The sequence below is a fragment of the Caloenas nicobarica genome, chromosome 5, assembly GCF_036013445.1.
Source record: "Caloenas nicobarica isolate bCalNic1 chromosome 5, bCalNic1.hap1, whole genome shotgun sequence".
In the NCBI taxonomy this organism is placed as follows: domain Eukaryota; kingdom Metazoa; phylum Chordata; class Aves; order Columbiformes; family Columbidae; genus Caloenas; species Caloenas nicobarica.
The window spans coordinates 39,372,886-39,391,063 of NC_088249.1; the positions used below are offsets into that span (position 1 = coordinate 39,372,886).

The window sequence follows — 18,178 nt, forward strand, 5'->3', positions numbered from 1 at the left end:
CAGATACCATTGTGTTGATTGAACAGGCAGCAGGGACCTGAAAAGGTCAGATAGAGTAAAAGACAACTTTTTAAAGAGCATGTCATCTCGGAGTACCTCTGTGTCCAGGGCCACGTGGAGTTCATAAGAAATATCTGTCATCCATTCAGTGGATTTTCCAGCCGTGGTCTTCAGAGGTATCACAGTGCCCCCGCGCTGGAATACAGGAATCTGCAAAAAACAAAGCCAGGGTAGAAAGGTTCTTATATTCTGATCATACAATTTTAACCTGGAAGAGGGATAACTGAAGCTTGCTCTTACCAAAACTCAGAAATAAACTGTTACCACAAGTACAAAAATAAACTATTCAACTAACAATGGGAATAGTAGTAATCTTCCTGTATGTGTACAAGTGAAATATCTTTGCTTGGAGAAGCCACCTTTACATCATCTTACTTTTTTCTACCACCAGGATATATCACTGTTCCATCTAACAACAAAGAAGATGGGACTTTCTCTACAAAAGCTATTTTATATTACATGCCTACAAGGAAACTGAAATACCACTTTTCTGATTTTGAACATTGACAAAAGACTACCTTGTTTCTTTTTTCTGTTCAATGGAAGTAGTATATTAAAACAAACATACATTCTCCAGTGTTACTGGGATCTTCAGAGTGCCTGGATCTTCCATTCGTTTAAATTTTCTGAAATCATACCAAATCTAGGAAAAATAAAAAAAAGAATGAGCATGTTCTGTCTCCAGATGCAGTTACTCTTCTGCTTAACCTTACTGTCACTATTCCTAACAACCTATTTCACATGCAAGAAATAGCATTTTCTTTTAAAATTAAATGACCTTCTGGATGGAAAGAATAAGTTCTCATTCCTAGAGCACAAAAATAAGCTGATCTTTTTTACAGTTTGCACAACATCTTGTATGTCTTAAAGCATCCGGAAGTGCAAACCAATGAAAAAACTTTTTTTTTTTTTTCCTAGAAATGCCGAGTTCTAGAATAATCAAATTTATAATGAAGTGAAAATTAACAATGAAGTTGCTAACAACAGGTCACAAAGAAAGAGCTACATCTGAAACTTCCCATGCACCACACTTGCCAGCAGTTTTAGCTGCTCTAAGTGTGCCAGGCAGTCAATTCCCACAGAGATCTTGATAAAAATATTTATTTTAACTTGTTTGGATAGCCTAGTAGGTTTTTCTCCTTATATTAAGAAGAATTCTGAGTGTCCTCAGGTGCATTAGTGGAGTCACAAGGCTCTGCATGGTCTCACACGCTCCCCTTTGCTGCTGTTTTTCCTCTCATTCCTCACTAGAGACTCATGCCTTCCCTTAGGAACTATTTTCCCCACATTCCTTCCCTTTCTCCACCTCTCAGCTGCTGCAGCCAAGCACTCTGTGTAGGAGTAGATCACAGTGCTGTCCTGTGGATAAATAACTTTACTTCAGAGAGAAACTAATTTCTGTACAAGTCAAAGTCTTTGCTATGCATGTTCCAGGCTTCTGAGGCTTGTATCTCCTTGTCATAATTTTCCCTCCCCACAGCTTCCTCTGATTTCCTTGTGACCTTTCTTCGAAGATCCCTTCTGTTCCACATAAAAGAGAAGTTTAACCCAAAGAGAAATACATGAAAAAAGGGAACTGACAATTTAGTGAAGCTGATTTTCAGTGTTCCATGAGAAGCAGCAAGCCTTGAGAGAGGATTTAAATTATAGGAGTCCTGAGATTTGTGCAGTAGCTCTTGGAAAAACAAGAGAGTAAATTTACTGTGAGCCAAGCATGCGAGGTATCGAGATGGAAGGAAGGTTCCGAGTGGCACAGAATGGCCGGGCAGCACTTGGCACAGCGGTGGTGCTCAGCAGTTATGAGATGCGGAGCTGGAAGGTTGCTGTATAAAACACCTTCTTAGGCTGAACAGCTTCATATTGATGCTCACCTCCTCTGACCCTGGAAGCAGAACGCTCACTGCCTTGGCCTCCGGCTCTGTGACTGGGTGCACCAACAAAGCATTTCCTGGAGAAAAACATAAACATAGCTGTGGTCCTCAAGGCAGCATCCCATCGGAGCAGCAACTGCGTGCTCTGGGGTTGTCAGTCTCCCATAGCCATTTTAGGGGCTTGCTTGGGCATGCCATGTGCTCAGGTTCACTTTCTACCGGAGAAAAAGGCACATGTAGGGAGCTGATGGCTGCTGGGGTCTGGTTCTGTTCCGGCACTGGGATGCAGCTGGGCTGCACCGTATACTCACCAGCCTGGAGACTGCTGGGTCCCTCACAGTCTAAGAGCTGACTGTTTGTTCTTTGGTTGAACAAAAAATACACTTCTCTAACCAGAAGAATGGAAGATGGGAATGTTCTTGTATAAAAAGATCTGCTTAAGCTTATTGCACTGTGTATGGTTCTTCTTTAGTTCTAAACAAATACATTAACATATATAGACTTCTTCCCTCCTTGCCCATCGGTGATGCAAGCTGAACTCCCAGAGTACTCTGAAATGCTCTGCTTCACCACACCTTGCTTTGCTGCCACGTCCTGCCTACCTTGGTCAGATTTCTGCATGAGAAGTGAACATCCTTTCATTTGAAAGCAATTAGTAGGCACTCCTGAGCCCAGAGGTAACAAAAAAATAATGCGACATTCCCCTCCCATTCTTTCTTCCCATATAGGCTAAATGTGCTTTACACAAACACGCTTATCTTGTAAGCTTAATTTCTGAGAAAAAATAATTTAGCAGCTAGCTGTATCTGAGTAAAAACCAATCAGCTTTGGATGGCAGTTGTTAGCTACTGTCACTTCTGAAGCAGATTGTTGTCTTTGCTGTTACAGTGAACTTCCATGTTTCAGGTAAAAACAGACCATGTTTTCTCAAAGTGCCCAGTGAGACTGAACTCAGTTTTTGCATCTCGTATGGCCCCTATTTTCCAAATGTTGTAAAAACCAGGTCTCTTAAAGAAGTCTCAAGTTCTTTTTTCAGTTACAACATAATTTTTTTAAGTCTTGAGCAGAGTTTTCATGCTCTTTTTGTCACATGACACTATCACCTCGAAAATATTTAACTCAAATTCCAGAGAATGAGAAGACACCTGCTTACCCAGCATGTACTCATTATCCACGCCAAAAGTTTCTATTTTCCCTGGAAACTCTACCCAGAGAGGCCTGTAAAGAGAGTGGGATTCAGTTAGTTCCTTCTCTCCTACCATCCTGTTCAAGGCCTTCTGGCATTTTCGGGCTCCATTTCCTCCCTCTCTTTACGAAGTACAACTATCAAGAACTGAAGACAGGGCCAGGTCCGCTTTTGTGCCTTAAAATACCCCTTTTGAGTCACCGATAAGAGTTCCCAGTACAACATGGGTTAAGACACTCCAATATACCAATGGTTTGGCCTCCGGCAGCCCCACTTTCTTCCCTCCTGTCTTCTTCCTTACAAACTTGCACTACATATACCTTCCTTCTAGCAAAGGAGAGATGGATGACCCCCTCTGTCCCAGTGTACCAGCAATGCTGACACCTGATGAGCTGGTCCCTGCAGCACAGTCCCTCCTGTTCTCAGCAGCTCACTGCTGCTTTTGTAGCATGTCTCCTCCTGGTCACAACTGAAAAACCTGCACCAGAAGTTCATTTTCAGTCTTTCTCAAAAAAGGGTGGTGCAATAGCCATCTGGTTACGGAACAGGAGTTGTATATTTAGAGTTTGAGAGATTATGACAATAACAGCTCATTCAGAGAGAGGGGTCTGGGTTTCCTTACACAAAAAAGCTGGTTCACCTGTTCACTCAGAGGCATCCACTTGTTCACTGCAGCCCTGCTGTTCATGTCCTTGCTAATGAGACACAGTTTCCACTCTGCTTGTCTCAGTGACAAATATACCATGATTCCTCTCTCACTCTGTTCCTTCTGCAGCACATTTAACATAACCAAAGTTTTATTTAATATTGTGGGCTGTGCACATGACAAAATAAGCTCAATTTCAAGAAAGACAAAACCCCACTGCCTATGTCAGTGCATACAACAGGGGTATTTATGCCTATACGTGTGCAGACAGATGCTCACATTACATCTGCAATGCAAATAATCTTCAAAACTCAAACCACTCAACCCTTTTCAAGAAGACCTTTATGTTTTTAAAACTTAGGAGATGTATTCTATTTGCATAACAATAAGTAAAGGTAAATGTGGTGCAAAAGGACACTTCTAGGGCAACATCAAAGACACCACAATACCAGGGAGATTAATGACACTCATCTTTTGCTGAAAGGATTGTTGCATTCAGTTCCACTGAGACACTTTCTTAGAAGTCAGAGTGCAGCAGAACAAAAAGTTTATTTCCTAATTTCATTTCCGTTCTAGATTATTACTACAAATAAAATTATAAAAAATATTGCAGAGATAAATGATCAAAATAGTAATATGAAATAATTTTTTATAACAGTAACAATTCAGCAGTAACAAACATTTTCACGGGGTGCAAAATGGCCTTTATGTTTTCAGGTCAGCAAGTTCAGAGTCCATTAAGCACTGTTTCAAGTGTGGGTTGGAATACTACATAATGTTCTTTATCATGAGGAGAAGTTTGGAGTCCATAGTACTTTAAAAACACATTTAAAAACTATGCAGTGTTTATATAATTAGTGTGTTCAAGGTTTCATTTGGAAAAAACAAAGCAAAACATATAATTTTTCTCTGAGAACCCTACCAAAGCTTGCAGAATGCATGAAAATAGACTTTAGTAATTTTGTTGTGTTTTTTTTTTTCTTTTTAATACTTAAATAAGTAATCGCAAAAGTAAGAGATGGTAATCTAACTTCCCTCCTCCAAGTCACGTCCTGAAGATAACCACTAAACCTCCTGACTTACGCTCTTACCTCATAACCGGTTCAGCCGCTGTGTGTGCCCGATAGAACAGTGTGTATAAGTATGGCAGGATGACGTAGCGCTCTCTAATGGCTTCCCTGATGATCTGGGTGTTCTTCTCCCCAAAGAGCCACGGTTCTCGCCGTTTGCTCTCCATGTTAGAATGACCTCTGAAGAAGGGCTGGTAGGCTCCAGCCTGATACCAGCGAACAAGTAATTCTGGTTCTGGATCTCCAATAAACCCTCCCACATCAGCTAGATATTGTGCAGACAAATAAAAATACACATTTTTGGAAATTATTCTGAAAAATGTGAAGTTCTCCTCTAACAAACATTCCAAGTGTATAAATCCATGCATTTCACAGTGTGCTTGCAGTTCTGCTGTTGGGCAGCTGCTTGTCCAAATAAGAGTGGAAAACTTGTGTAACAAGTTATCCTTCAATAAAAATCTGAAGAGAGCTTTTGGAGGCTGAGTGCCTTCCTCAGTGACAGTTGACTGTCACAGCGGTGCTATGGAACACCACCTGAGGACTGCTGCTCCAGACAGAATGTGAACACTACATAAGAGTTAGTGGAGAAAGGATGGTGAGAGCCAGGTTGGTGGCTTCTGGAACCAGACTCATCTGTGAAAGTGCCTGGAAATGCACTGGACCATTGCGCTTTCTACCATCTGTGTTGAAGTCCACCTTGGGATACAAACTTGGTGGTACCAGTGATTTATGCATAGTGAGCAACTCCAGCCAAACACCTTACCTCCACAGAATGAAATCCCTGCCATGCTGATGGTGAGAAGCATTGGAATGGATATTTTCAAGTAACGCCACTCTGCTGTGTTGTCTCCAGTCCACACTGCCCCTGGAAATACCCAGTTTCAGCATTATACAGGGAAGTTGGGCGTATGCTTCAGCTTATGCTTGCAGTTAAGGAAAGAAGACAAGAATGTTCATGAACTACTGGTGGACTGCTGTTCATTTCTTTCTTTATACACGCATGCTCCTGAAACATGCACTAAAAGCAGGTAGTGGTTTGTCACAGGACACGGGCTCTTATTCTACCTTTAACTTGTACACACTTTGCCAGGTTCTACTGATTTTTTCAATCATTTGGACTCTTATGTGCTCACCATGTCACCATTATGAAGTTTCTGCCCTCTCTAGACTTAACTACTACTAACCAAACTTAATAGAACAAAGCAGTATGGAAGGTATCCAGCTAGTCCTTACTTACCATACTTCTGTGAACCAGCAAAGAAAGATCGTGTGAGGACAAATGGTCTCTCTTTTCCTGAAGAACGTCTGATGAGTCCTTCTGCAGTTGCCATTTGCTGAAAATCATGAATATATAAGTCAGGAAGACAAACTCTATGATTAGGGTATTTGCTACACTGCCTTTTTAGCCCTTCGAGGGCAGAAAAGATTAGATATCTGTAGCCACAAATAATACCTATTATTAAAGCAATACTTTCTTAGTAGTATGTACTTGAACAGAAAAAAAAAATAAAATCATGTAGTCACAGCCAATGTAATTTACATTGTTATGTTAGAGCGGCACCAATGTTGTTCACATTTTCTTGTGACCAATCACAGAGTTTATTTAAAATATAGCAATATACAGCACAGCACAGTTTCAGTCCTTCATGGAGGTTACAGGATACCAGCTACTGTCTAAATTACCACACTAGATGTAATCCATGAGAAAAACTGGTTTGTGTCTGCAGATAATCTACCTGGTAGAATCCGTAGAGGTTGTGTACTTCCCGATGCTCCCAGTTGTTGTAGTGCACAGCATCTTTTGGCATTGTTAGTTCTGCCCCTTTGAAGACCGAAGGCTCATTCATGTCATTCCATACAAAGAGGATATTAGTGGATCCCTGTGACACAGGGTTGCAGTTAGGACATAACAAAGCCATTGCTGTGACTCAGTGTGTTTATGTCTAGAGGGTATCAAACCAGTCTGGGGTATGAGTAGAAACAGCAACAGCAAAGCAAGATATGGTAATTATACTCCTGTGGTCACTTGAAAGATGCCATTCATTCATCTCATCATCTCATCTCATCATCTCATCTCATCTCGTCTCTTAGTGGCCCTTTGGTCATGGTGGCAGCCTACAAGCCCACTTGATTTTTGCAGTTCTTACAAAACTCAGTAGGTACTTGCTATTCCTGCTTTCTGGGGAGGAAAAAGAGGCAGGGAAAAGAGAAGTATCAAATAGCCATGAGGAAAAAATCAGAGAAGGACAGAAGAGAAAAACTGGAGAAGAAAAGCAGGCTGGGAAATGTCTACTATGCATGTCTACTAGGGGAGTAGTTTCAACAACCCTACTGCAAAGTAGAACTTCAGAGTGGGGATGAAACTGGAGGTGTCCAGCAGTGTCCACCCAGACACTTTCAGTACTAGGCAGGAGTGCTGGAAGGAAGGTGAGGCTGAAGTGACCATGAGCTATGAGAGAGCACTCCCACATCACTCCTTGTGTGCCATTATGGTAGTAAAAGCTGGAATTGCAGCAGCTGTGTTAGATTATGGGTTGCTAAAATGCCTCCAGTTTGTCCATTCTACTGATGCAACTAAGCAGGTTCACTGGTGTAATATGGATGCCAGCTTTCTTAGTGTAGACAAGTCCATGGAGAAAACTCTTCTGTGGTACTTCAGATTATCAAGATATTTTCCTCTACATTATGATCATATAGCTACAAAAGCCACCAACTGTCTTAGCCAGTAGTTTATCTTCTCTCTTTTCCCCATTTTCAGGCTTTTTGGGATATGTAGATCAGAGCAAATAAATACACACCTTGTATGTTTTGAAGGCAAATTGATCTGCATACCACTTTCGCACTTCGGGATTGGTGAAATCCAGGTAACAAGAGGAACCTGTGGATGTGGGAGATCCCAATTATTTACCCGATTTTAAGAGCATGCGTGCATTATCTTTGCACCTAAATACAGCGGCCTAAAGCTGGGACGTTTTCTAAAATGGGCAGCAATAATGCGGTCACTATTGTTTCTGAGACAAAAGCTCAAGAGCATATTCCCAGTTGACTTGGAACTCAGTACACATGTTGCCATGTTCTGCAGACCAACATAGATTCTGGAGGTCTGAAGCTCAGCACCATTTAAGGATGACTGCTAGCAGTTTGAAATACATTCAGATGCGAACAGGAAGCCAGGGATAGACAGCAACCCTGGTATTTTGAGCTCAAACAGTAAAGTGTTGCTGAGAAGCTGAATAACTATATCCTGCCATGCTACTAGAAGTTGTAATATCTCCTTGATTTTTCCCATATTGGTTCCTTTGCCAGGGCTGTGGGCTTTCTATCTGCAAAGATGGGGGGCAACCTCCTTTGAGATCTCCAAATGAAAAATAACATGTCAAATCACTATATTATGATTGAATCACAAAGAATTACATAATCACAGAATGGTTAGGGTTGGAAAGGACCTCTGGAGATCATCTAGTCCAACCCAGCTGCTAAAGCAGGTTCACCTAGCAGAGATCACACAGGAATGCAAGTCAAAGTCTTCAGTATCAGACTTCACTCATTTTCACCCAGCCTACAAAAGCTGTGCTCACTGCAACAGACCAGACTGCATTTCTGTTATCTAAGACAAGTTTGGAAGAGGGGTGGCTGTTTTGATCAACAAATCAAACTTTTTTTAGCTCTAGGCACTGGGACTACCTGCAGAGCCAACAGACACAATAGAAGAAGTTGTACAGCTGAGGCAATTAGAACATGACTGTACTAAAGTATTTGAAATTACGAATATTTACAAAAAATGCATGGAATCTAAGAATTTAATTCCACTTTGAGTAGTCCCAATTAAACTATTCTGCAAAATTTTTAAAATAAACAGCTTCATATTTAGAGACAGAGTGGTTTTTTACCTGGCCAACAGATGCCCTCAAAATCTCGCCCATTTCTGTCTTTCACAAAATATCCTTTGTCCTTTGCCTGTGAATACAGGGTGTACGTGGGATCAACCTTAATGTGGGGATCTACAATGACAACAAGCTGCCAGGGTAAGAAAATAAAATGCATTATTAGCACTAACTGTACTGAATAAAACAGTAAGAGTTTGCTTTTGATAAAAGGCAGATTGATTTCACTTTAGGTAACAAACGTAGCTGTGTCACTAATTTTAGAAAGCAGTTACCAGTTCTTGTAGATACTGTTCTAGACTTTAGTATAATAGCTGCATTTACAAAGAAAGCATGAATTTATGCTTACCTTTCTGAAATAAGTGCCAAAAAATATTGTTTTGGATAAAAGCAAGCACCCTAACCCCTAAAAACACAATGTTAAATTCACTGCTGTATGCTGTGAATGGGAAAATATCTGACTTCCATGTTTGTGTCCCTGCTTAAAATTATTTGCCTTAAGACATGTAAATATATCTTAGTTTGTACACCATACAACAGCAACAGAAGTTTCTAATTGTTTTAAACATCCACGTATTGTATTTTGCTGTTACTTTATGCTGCCATTAACTGCCTTGCTGTGGAGCTGACAAAGTACTATAGCTCTAACTAAGAGACTGAAAACTTGAATGCGATCTCAACAGCTATTTCATTGACTTTTGGCAAAGATCAAGCATTAAGCAATTCTACAACTTTTACATGTTAACTGTGTACATTTTAATACCTCTATAATTCCAAGGAAAATATTTTAGCTGTAAAAGCAGAAATAACGACTAACTAAGCTAACAGACTGCATATCATACCAGTACTTCAGGAGAAGGAAAAAACATTAAGTTTATGGTAAGTAATCGTATCAACATGAAGGATAAATCTCAATTAGGATAAGGAGAAAATAAAAAGTATTATGAACACAAAGAAAAGCTGAAGTGAGGATAGCAACTACCAATGGTGAAAGTTTATGTTAAGTAGAAACATTTTCTACTGTGCCCATCAAGGAAGGCACTGGGCTGCTTCTGTAAGATGGAGCTCCACATGGGTCAAACATAGCCTGATGGTCAGGGTACGGAACAAACCACAAAATAATAAAACGGCACAAAGAACTGCATTAAACAAGATAGCTGGTGCACTGGAAGCATCATCAGACTAGAAAACAGTCTAATTTACTCTGTTGTACTTAAACTCTTTCCAGTATCTGAAGTACCTTGGTATTGTGGTTTAACCCTGGCTGGCAACTAGGACCATGTAGCCACTTACTTACCCCTCATCAAGTGGGATGGGGGAGAGAATCAGAAAGGGAACAAAAACCCAGACTCGTGGGTTGAGATAAGAAAAGTTTAATAGGACAGTAAAGGAAGAGAAAATAATAATAGAATATACGAAACAAGTGATGCACAATGCGATCACCACCCACAAGTTCGTTTCCGAGCAGCGGTATTTGTCCCCTGTCCAACTCCAGTTTCTATACGAGGCATGATGTCACATGGTAAGGAACACTCCTTTGGCCAGCTTGGGTCAGCTGTACTGGCTTTGCTCCCTCCCTTTTTCTAGTGCATGTGGGACAGGATGGGAAGCTGAAAAAGTCCTTGACTCCCCAGCAACCACCACAACATCAGTGTATTATCAACATTCTTCTTATATTAAATCCAAACCACTGCACTATACCAGCTACTAGAAAGAAAATGAACTCTATCCCAGCTAAGACCAGGACACTTAGTTAAAGCTAGATTGGGTAGCTTCACACTACAAAGAAATACTTTCTGTCTTCCTGCTATATTATTTACCTTCCGTTTTTTCTTCCTGAGATGTTCTTGCATCTTTCTGGGGTTCTGGAATTTCTTTTTGTCCCAAGTAAAATACCTCTTGCCATCTGTGTGCTCTATGTCCAGCCATATCACATCATAAGGAATGTCATGTTGATCGAAGCCAGCATCTACTGCCTTGACATCTTGCTCATCCTCGTAATTCCAGCGGCACTGATGGTAGCCCAGAGAAAAAAGTGGGGGCAGGGCTTGAGTGCCTAGGAAGAGTACATGAATGAAGATAACACCGGTAATGCCATTCAGGATTTTAGCTAGAGACTCTACAAAAGTTAACATTATTAATATGTATCTGTCTGGAGCTAGCGAATGCTGGCCTATGTTGAATCTAGAGCATGTAACCAATATAAATTTATACTTTAATTTTTTCTAATGCAAAAATATTCTAGATTAGCTTAACTGTCATTAATGCAAACAGTATTTTAATCGGTAGAATGCAATTCCTGTGACTGCTTGAACCTGAGTAGTGTAAACAGGCCCACAGCTGCTGCAGTGCAAAGAGAACCATGGAACTGCAATTGTTAGGAATTTTTAAAATTAAAAACCATGTATGTATATATCCATATGGCAAAAGGGAGCTGGGAAACTTTCCCAAGTGCGCACTTCTGCTTGGCGAGATTCTCTAGCGATCAGGCTACTTTCCTATTTCTGTTCAGTTGAACCACATTCTGTCCATAACATCTGTGCAGCAAATAATCATTGCTAACATACTAAAGGATTACCAGGGATGTTTCTGTGCTTTTAATTCTCTTTAGTATAAAAAGAATTCTGCTTTCATAAAATGTTAGTCCTCTTGCCTTCTTTTTTTGAGTCTCTTCCTGAGCCTCTTGCTGCTTTCCCATATCTGCATGCCACCTCTGCTCCTTTCCCTAACAGACACACTGGACAGTTATTTATCTTCCTTCTATACTCTCCAGGATACATCATTCCGCAACTTCAGTCTTTTCTCATTATAAGGTGGCCTGTCTTGATGGTGACTGGTAGTTCTAGCCCTCTGTGCCTCGTCTCTTCGTCTAAGGAAGCAGTTTCAGAGAGCAGTAACTATGCTGGCTTCTCAGCTAGGGCTAAGTTTGACCAGCTGCAGATGCCAGGGAAAACAAGGATGGAGACCTGGCTTCACAAAGCACCAGCCCTTGCTCTGCAAACTGCAGTTTGGGAATGACTGGCCTCCAGCACACAATGGGCTAGGTAAATATTAACCCACTCTTGGGTACAGCATGCTCCTCAAAGCATCTCCCAGGTGAATGTGCCAAACTAACTACAATTATGTGAGTTAGTACCTGTCAGATGTGCAAACTGCTTGAAGATATCAAATGCAGTGGGTCCCATCAGCAGGAAAACATCAATGATGCCGCTTTCTGACATCCAGCGCACATCAGTTACGGGCACGGCTCTCTGCTTGGCAGTCTCTGCAGCAGATCCGGACGGGATGTGCTTTGAAGGAAACCAAGGTAAAACTGAATAGCTCTCTCTATCAAACTTTGTTTCAATGAAGGAGAAAGGATGGAAAACCACAAAACTCACTAACACATACCCAGCAGGTATGAGGAATACACAGTGAACACTTCTTATATGTCCTTCACAAACCCTTTACCTTGCATACTGCTTATACAAAATACAGAGTAATAGTTAATGAGGAAAAATGGGTAATGAGGGGAAAAGTAATTAAAGCTTTTCTGTAATTAAAGACTGCATTTTCTGCAGGATCTTTGAGTAATATCTATAACTATACCATGAGAAATAAAGAAAATTAATAATTTTAACCATGTATTGAAGTGCTGGAATCAAGCAAGATTTTTTTCACTGTTTCAGTTTTAACACAATTCAAATGTTTGTGTTTCAGGAGCTGAGTGACTTCATTTCCTGAACATTTTATGTTTCTTGAAGGTCAGTTACATTCCACAGAAGAATGAGCCTGCTAAGAAGAAATGTATGGCAATTCCAAGAATTTCAAAACTCAGAAAAATTCCTCAAATCCAAGAGATTGTCAAGATTTTTGTCCACTCTTTTTTCTGCTTGCTACATCCGCCTGTGTAGATCTTTTCAGCTCCAACATTACATGTTCCCTCTCTGCCTTCTCCTGTAGACCTGTTAAGATAAAAGTTCTATAACTTGACTCTTGAAAGGAGTCATCTCCTTGTTTTTTTCAGTGGTTTAAAACAAGAAATTTAGCAGTAGGGAGGACAGGAGGAAGAGACTGACAATTCTTCATTAGGGAGCAAAAGATAAATCTCCAATAATGTTGTCATGTTCCTGCTGACCCTGCCCTGTAGTGTTTTCTTTCATTATTAAATTCTGAGGAAAGCGAGCAACTCACCTCAGCTACTGCCTTTGTATTAATATCCACCAGCGTTTCTGAAGAGTTCAGCCAGAAGATCCCTGAAGTTCTGTTCGGCTTGTGTGCTAAGAGAAGGGGCACTGAACCATAAATGCCTGTTTTGTCATGTATCTTGTGGCCGAAGATATCTAAATTATAAAGCCGGTAGGCATCACCATCACTAGGACAAACAAACAGATGTGTTTGTTACATGTGAGCATTCTGCACCAGGCAAATTTTAGCTCTATTGTCATTCCACTAAACTCAGTGAACACTGTACTATCATCTTTTGTTTAGCATCCAGAGCTGAAATGTGGACAGCCTAGATAACTGCTTCTTTGCTTTGGTCCTAGCTATTTGAATAAAACAATATTTTTGCTGCCAGCGAGACTACTGCTCATTTGCTCTAACTCCTAAAGTATAATATGAATTCTGAAACCTCCCATCCTCCCATGGAATTACTCTTTTAAGAGTTCTGTTTAAACACGACCAATCTTGCAATTCTGAAAAAAACTCTGCATGGAAAAATGAGAGAGAACAGAAGAGGTCATTCATGAAATTGAGTGGAAAGTGAAAGCAGAACGACTTACTCCACGTGGACAGGGCTATGATTCAGCTTGCTGTATCATGAAATGAAAAAACACACTAATATACGTATCTCAAGCTGTTGACTGCATTAAAATATTAAGACAATGTTTTAGCTCACCTCTATAAAAATGATACTGCTTTTACTAGCAATCTGCCACTTTTACCTGGTGTTTTTGAGAAGAAGTGCTTCTGCATGTTGCGGTAGTCCATAAATATGCTCAAATCCGTGTAAAGTGAAGTCCACACCTACAGAACTAGGACCTGTGGGAATAACATTAAAAGAGAAGACCACAGAGTTCTATTCTCAGGCTTAGCTGAAAGCATCAGGGCAGAGTGACCTAACTAAAAGGAAATAAAAATTGAAAAGCAGGTTTTAATAATTAGCTCTTTCACACTTGCTTTCAACCTCAATTTCATTATTACATTGTTACTTATTAACTACAGAAGTAATGTTTTAAACAGATTTTATTGCTTAAGAAGATAAAATGAATCACTCTGATAGAAAAGAAAGATATATCTAATAGTAGGTCTCTTCTTTATTCTGTAGTGAAACTGCTTAAAATTATCTCCTGTTTCTACCCCAGTACCTACAAGCCAAGCTTTGCAGCACAGTGGTACAGCAGAGTGGACTTTAGAGTCAGAGTTGCCTGTTTCCTACTGCTCTTCTCTTCAGCCTCAGCCAGGGGAGCAGCATGCACAAGAGCCTCTGCCAGTGACACCATCTTGTCACGTTACTGAATCCAGAGCAAGTTTTGGCAGGTGACCAGAGATCCTGTAGACTGACAAGCAGTGGCTTCAGGATCAGAACCTGACCATATGGACTTTACTCCTCCAACACAGAGAAACAGAAAAAAATGTAACACTGGCCTAATACATCACATAGAGCACAGACAACAAGGGCAACAGTGTCCTGTCTGTGTCTTGACTGTGAACTGGAAAAGTCCTTGTCACCACAAGGAAGCTCTTCCAGACTTCTCTCTCCCTGCTGCAGCAGCTGGTTAGTGCTGGTTGACACAAAAGTGCACGTGATAGTGGTCATGGACAAAGCTAACCAACTCGATTAATGCAGAAACTGGACAGAGAGCAGATGGTCATAAATTTTTGTAATTAATAATTTAAATTGTATTTGAGCAACTGACCTACATGTTTCTATAACCTTCTTATCCCTTAAGACTGCTCATATTTCCTTTTGTAGTCCCCCACTTCAAAGGAGTTTTTCTGTGACAATTATTAATGCTTAGATATCATGATTTCTGAGATGTTGTGAGAATAAACTACAAGTGAAATCAATGTTATGTGCTGATACTAAAAAAGAAAATAAAAAGGAAATAATGCATTATATACCAGTCGGCCAATGCAGATAGGGTTATGCTGTGTCAGAAATGGTACACAGTGTGCTGACAAAATAGGTCACATTTAATGTGTTCCCTTCTCAACAGAAACCTAATGAATATTTCGAGCACTTCTGTCAAATTTGTCACCCATCACTGATATCTGATAGGCAAAAGAAGGAGCAAGACACTGATAAACGGTAAACAGCTAAACAGAAAGTCGACAGAAATATGAATGAACACAGCTATATACAAAGCAGTAAAGCTGTTTTCAGAGCTAGACTGAGACTTACCATGAGCTTTGATGTCTAAGAAACTGCCAAATTTCTCTTGCCAGAGACCTAGATCCTCTTGTTTCTCCTGGATGAACAGAAATAGCTAAGCCTAGCAAATGCGACTGCTCACACAATGTATTTTTAAGAAAAAGATGTGTATTCACATGAGATTTGTACATTGTTCACTGTTTTTTGCCAAATATGGTTAGTGTAAATAAAGTCAAAAGACAATTCAGGTCTTGCTACAGGAATTTACACTGAAGAACTAATGTGTTAGTGGAGCACACATGCACACTGCTACAGCATAAAAGTAGTACCTGAGGCCTTGAATAGAATCAGAGAACGACAGCATAGCCCAGGTTGGAAGGGACCTCAAAAGATCATCTGGCCCAAACTTTCATGTGAAGGAAGCCTAGATAAGATTATCCAGCACCCTGTCCAATTGCACTGTGAAAACCTCCCAGTGATGGGGATTCTACCACACCCCTGAGGAGGTTGTTACAGTGAATGTTTGTTCTCACTGTAAAAAATGTCTTTCTTCTGGATGTTGAACATGATTATAAAAAGCAAAGATTGCATGGTTGGAACCAAACAGCAAAACCTATACAAACAGAAACCAACCCACTCCCTTAAACAGTAAGGGTCAGGCAACGAAAAAACTCTCCAGTCTCCTCAGAGTCCTGTGTGTGTAACTCACACTTTTAGCCTCCTTCAAATCTTGAGCCTTGTGCCCTGCTATTTGTTTTCCTAGAATTTTCACTTTTTGCAGCGTCTTTCCTGGTTTTCTTTTCTACATTGATCCCAAAATAAGCAGATGTGGCCTCTTGCAGCTGTGTGACTCCCCCAAAGCAAGCAGGCTCCCTGGCAGAACCCAGAGTTCAGACGAGTATGCTGAGGGCAGCATTTCTCCTGCCATTTATAACAGCATGATGGAATAAGCAGCCATCTGCTTGACATGAGGCTAAAATTATATCATGGACACAACTCAGCCTCCTGAGAAAACTGCTATGTGCCTTTACGCACTGCCAGGACCTGGTCTTTTATCAGAGAGAATCTTACTTCCGTATTAAACATGAATGTATGTGGAGACACTTTTTTCTTTTTAAACTCTCTTTGCAGTGAACAAGGAATTTGAAAATGACCAAATATCACCACAAACCTCCCTTTTACACATCTACTCCAAATCAAACAAGAGAACAAAAGAGAAAGAAATTCTAAATGAAAAAGCCAAGTAAAAAACCATTTTGAGCCAGATCTACCTGACTGATGCCTTTTACAGCCCTGGTAAAACACATCAACTTTTATTTAACTATGAATTTGCAAAATATCTCAATATGAAAGACCAGGTCCTTTGTGAACTTCACTGAAAAGTGATTAGACTATGTTTGTAAACATAATACCAGAAGAAATCATGAACATGTGCTTGTAATTAATCAATTATCTTTTCTATAAAATAGTAATGTTGGAATTAGAGTAAGCATGAGTTACCTTAGAGGAATCGCTTGATGACTCATCCTTGTTTTCTTCTGTACGTTTTCTAGTGAAAACAAATACAAAGAAATAATCAGTTTATTGTTCATGTAAGGAAGGATTTCAAACAGGAAATTCATAAAGCATTATGCATTGCCTTATACATTATATAAGAGTTCCGGTGCTTGACTATTCTGAAAATTGATGCCATAGTCAAGAGCTTTAACTGGCAAATAATTTTAATATTCAATGTCTTAAAATAACCTTCACTCCTTATTTGAGTTAGGTTGACTCCTTGGCCTTTCACATTTATTCCTGTCTGTGTCAGTGTTTTAGACACCCAGAAGATCCTCACTTCTTTGTTATTCTCTGTTAAGGGACCTCTGTTAATTACAATTTTTGAAACAATCTAGGAGAGATGCTTGCTATGCTCTTTTCCTAGTCATGACATGTCCTGCACTGTCATTTCTCACATTTTCAGCACTTTGCAGTGGGATTGACCTGTAAAATCTTGCAGCTATACGGGCACATTTCAAGTTGGACAAAACTTACTTTAAGAGCTTACATGGTGAATATAACTTGCCTAAAGCTTAACTTTAGTCATAAAAGGAGACAAAACTAATAATCTTATCATAATACCATCACTCATTCCCAAGAAAGACAAAGGATACCATGATACCTTAGTGTTTTACAGAACTGGCCATTAAACAAGGTTAGCATTTTGCACATGCCTGCTGCAAGGGATTAAAACAGTCTGCAGTTAATTAATCTAGAATTTCTCTGTCATAACTTCACCATTGTACTTACTGGTATGAAGTAAATGAGAAGACATTTCAATGGGTAAGAGCTTCTATCACAGAAACTGGAGTTCCACAGAACTGTTTATCTTCAGCTACATACTACAGTGTGATAGACAGATACAGTACCTATCACTGGGAGGTGGTTGTACGTGCTCAAAATGTAACAACCCATTGGAATTCATGCTCAGAACAGTCTCAGCCTTGGACTGTAGCTCAATCTGAAAGGGGTTTGCTGTGACTTGAAGTTTGTAGTCCTCATTAACACCTGACAGCACCAAAATGCCTGCCTCCTTCTGGGATATAATAAGTCTGGCAAATGAAAAGCAACAACAGCTTTGTATCAGTCAGCAGCACCTGAAATCCACTGTAACTAAATAACGATTTGAAACAAAAGATGGGCTGAGAATGTCTGCATGCATTATAAAAACCTCAAGGCTAATATTGAGACAGAGAACCCCAGAAATACATGCTGTGTTCAGGGTTCACTGCACAGTGCAACAGGGGTCTACATAACTGCCATGAAAACTATCCAGAATTTGCATTCCTTTCACATTAACAGGTAATGCCTTAGGTAAAAATGATGCATCAGAACAAGTAGGCTATTTTCTGATCGGGTCAAACAGCCTCAAGTTTCTTATGGATATGACAAAACTTTCTCCAGTCTATTTAACATGAATTTTTGAAAGTAAATTAACCACATGCATTTTTATTTTCCTATAACAACTTTATACTGTAGAGAGACAACTGTAGGGTAGCACAAATGAGGGAGAAGGGAAAACACTCTTGCAAGTGAAGCTATATACGTTACTAAGGTGCTAAATCAT

At 40.0% G+C, this 18,178-nt stretch overlaps 1 protein-coding gene across 3 annotated transcripts in view; it reads right to left on the reverse strand.

Moving 5' to 3' along the window:
* Window positions 1–18,178, reverse strand: part of GANC (glucosidase alpha, neutral C) — a 28,340-nt gene that overhangs the window by 5,451 nt on the left and 4,711 nt on the right. For 2 of the 3 annotated variants that reach the window (XR_010606287.1, XM_065635940.1), the window contains exons 5-21: window positions 17,481–17,663; window positions 16,573–16,621; window positions 15,103–15,169; window positions 13,643–13,739; window positions 12,891–13,071; window positions 11,854–12,007; window positions 10,538–10,773; window positions 8,724–8,850; window positions 7,632–7,711; window positions 6,570–6,713; window positions 6,071–6,167; window positions 5,597–5,698; window positions 4,855–5,098; window positions 3,085–3,149; window positions 1,932–2,008; window positions 629–703; window positions 97–210 (exon numbers count right to left, since the gene is read on the reverse strand). Coding sequence is in view for 1 of the 3 variants with exons in the window: in XM_065635940.1 (XP_065492012.1) it covers window positions 97–210; window positions 629–703; window positions 1,932–2,008; window positions 3,085–3,149; window positions 4,855–5,098; window positions 5,597–5,698; window positions 6,071–6,167; window positions 6,570–6,713; window positions 7,632–7,711; window positions 8,724–8,850; window positions 10,538–10,773; window positions 11,854–12,007; window positions 12,891–13,071; window positions 13,643–13,739; window positions 15,103–15,169; window positions 16,573–16,621; window positions 17,481–17,663 (2,092 nt within the window). In the remaining 2 variants the exon portion in view is untranslated. Of the gene's footprint in view, window positions 1–96; window positions 211–628; window positions 704–1,931; window positions 2,009–3,084; window positions 3,150–4,854; window positions 5,099–5,596; window positions 5,699–6,070; window positions 6,168–6,569; window positions 6,714–7,631; window positions 7,712–8,723; window positions 8,851–10,537; window positions 10,774–11,853; window positions 12,008–12,890; window positions 13,072–13,642; window positions 13,740–15,102; window positions 15,170–16,572; window positions 16,622–17,480; window positions 17,664–18,178 lie in introns of those variants that run through there. The other variant, XR_010606288.1, reaches the window with a different exon arrangement.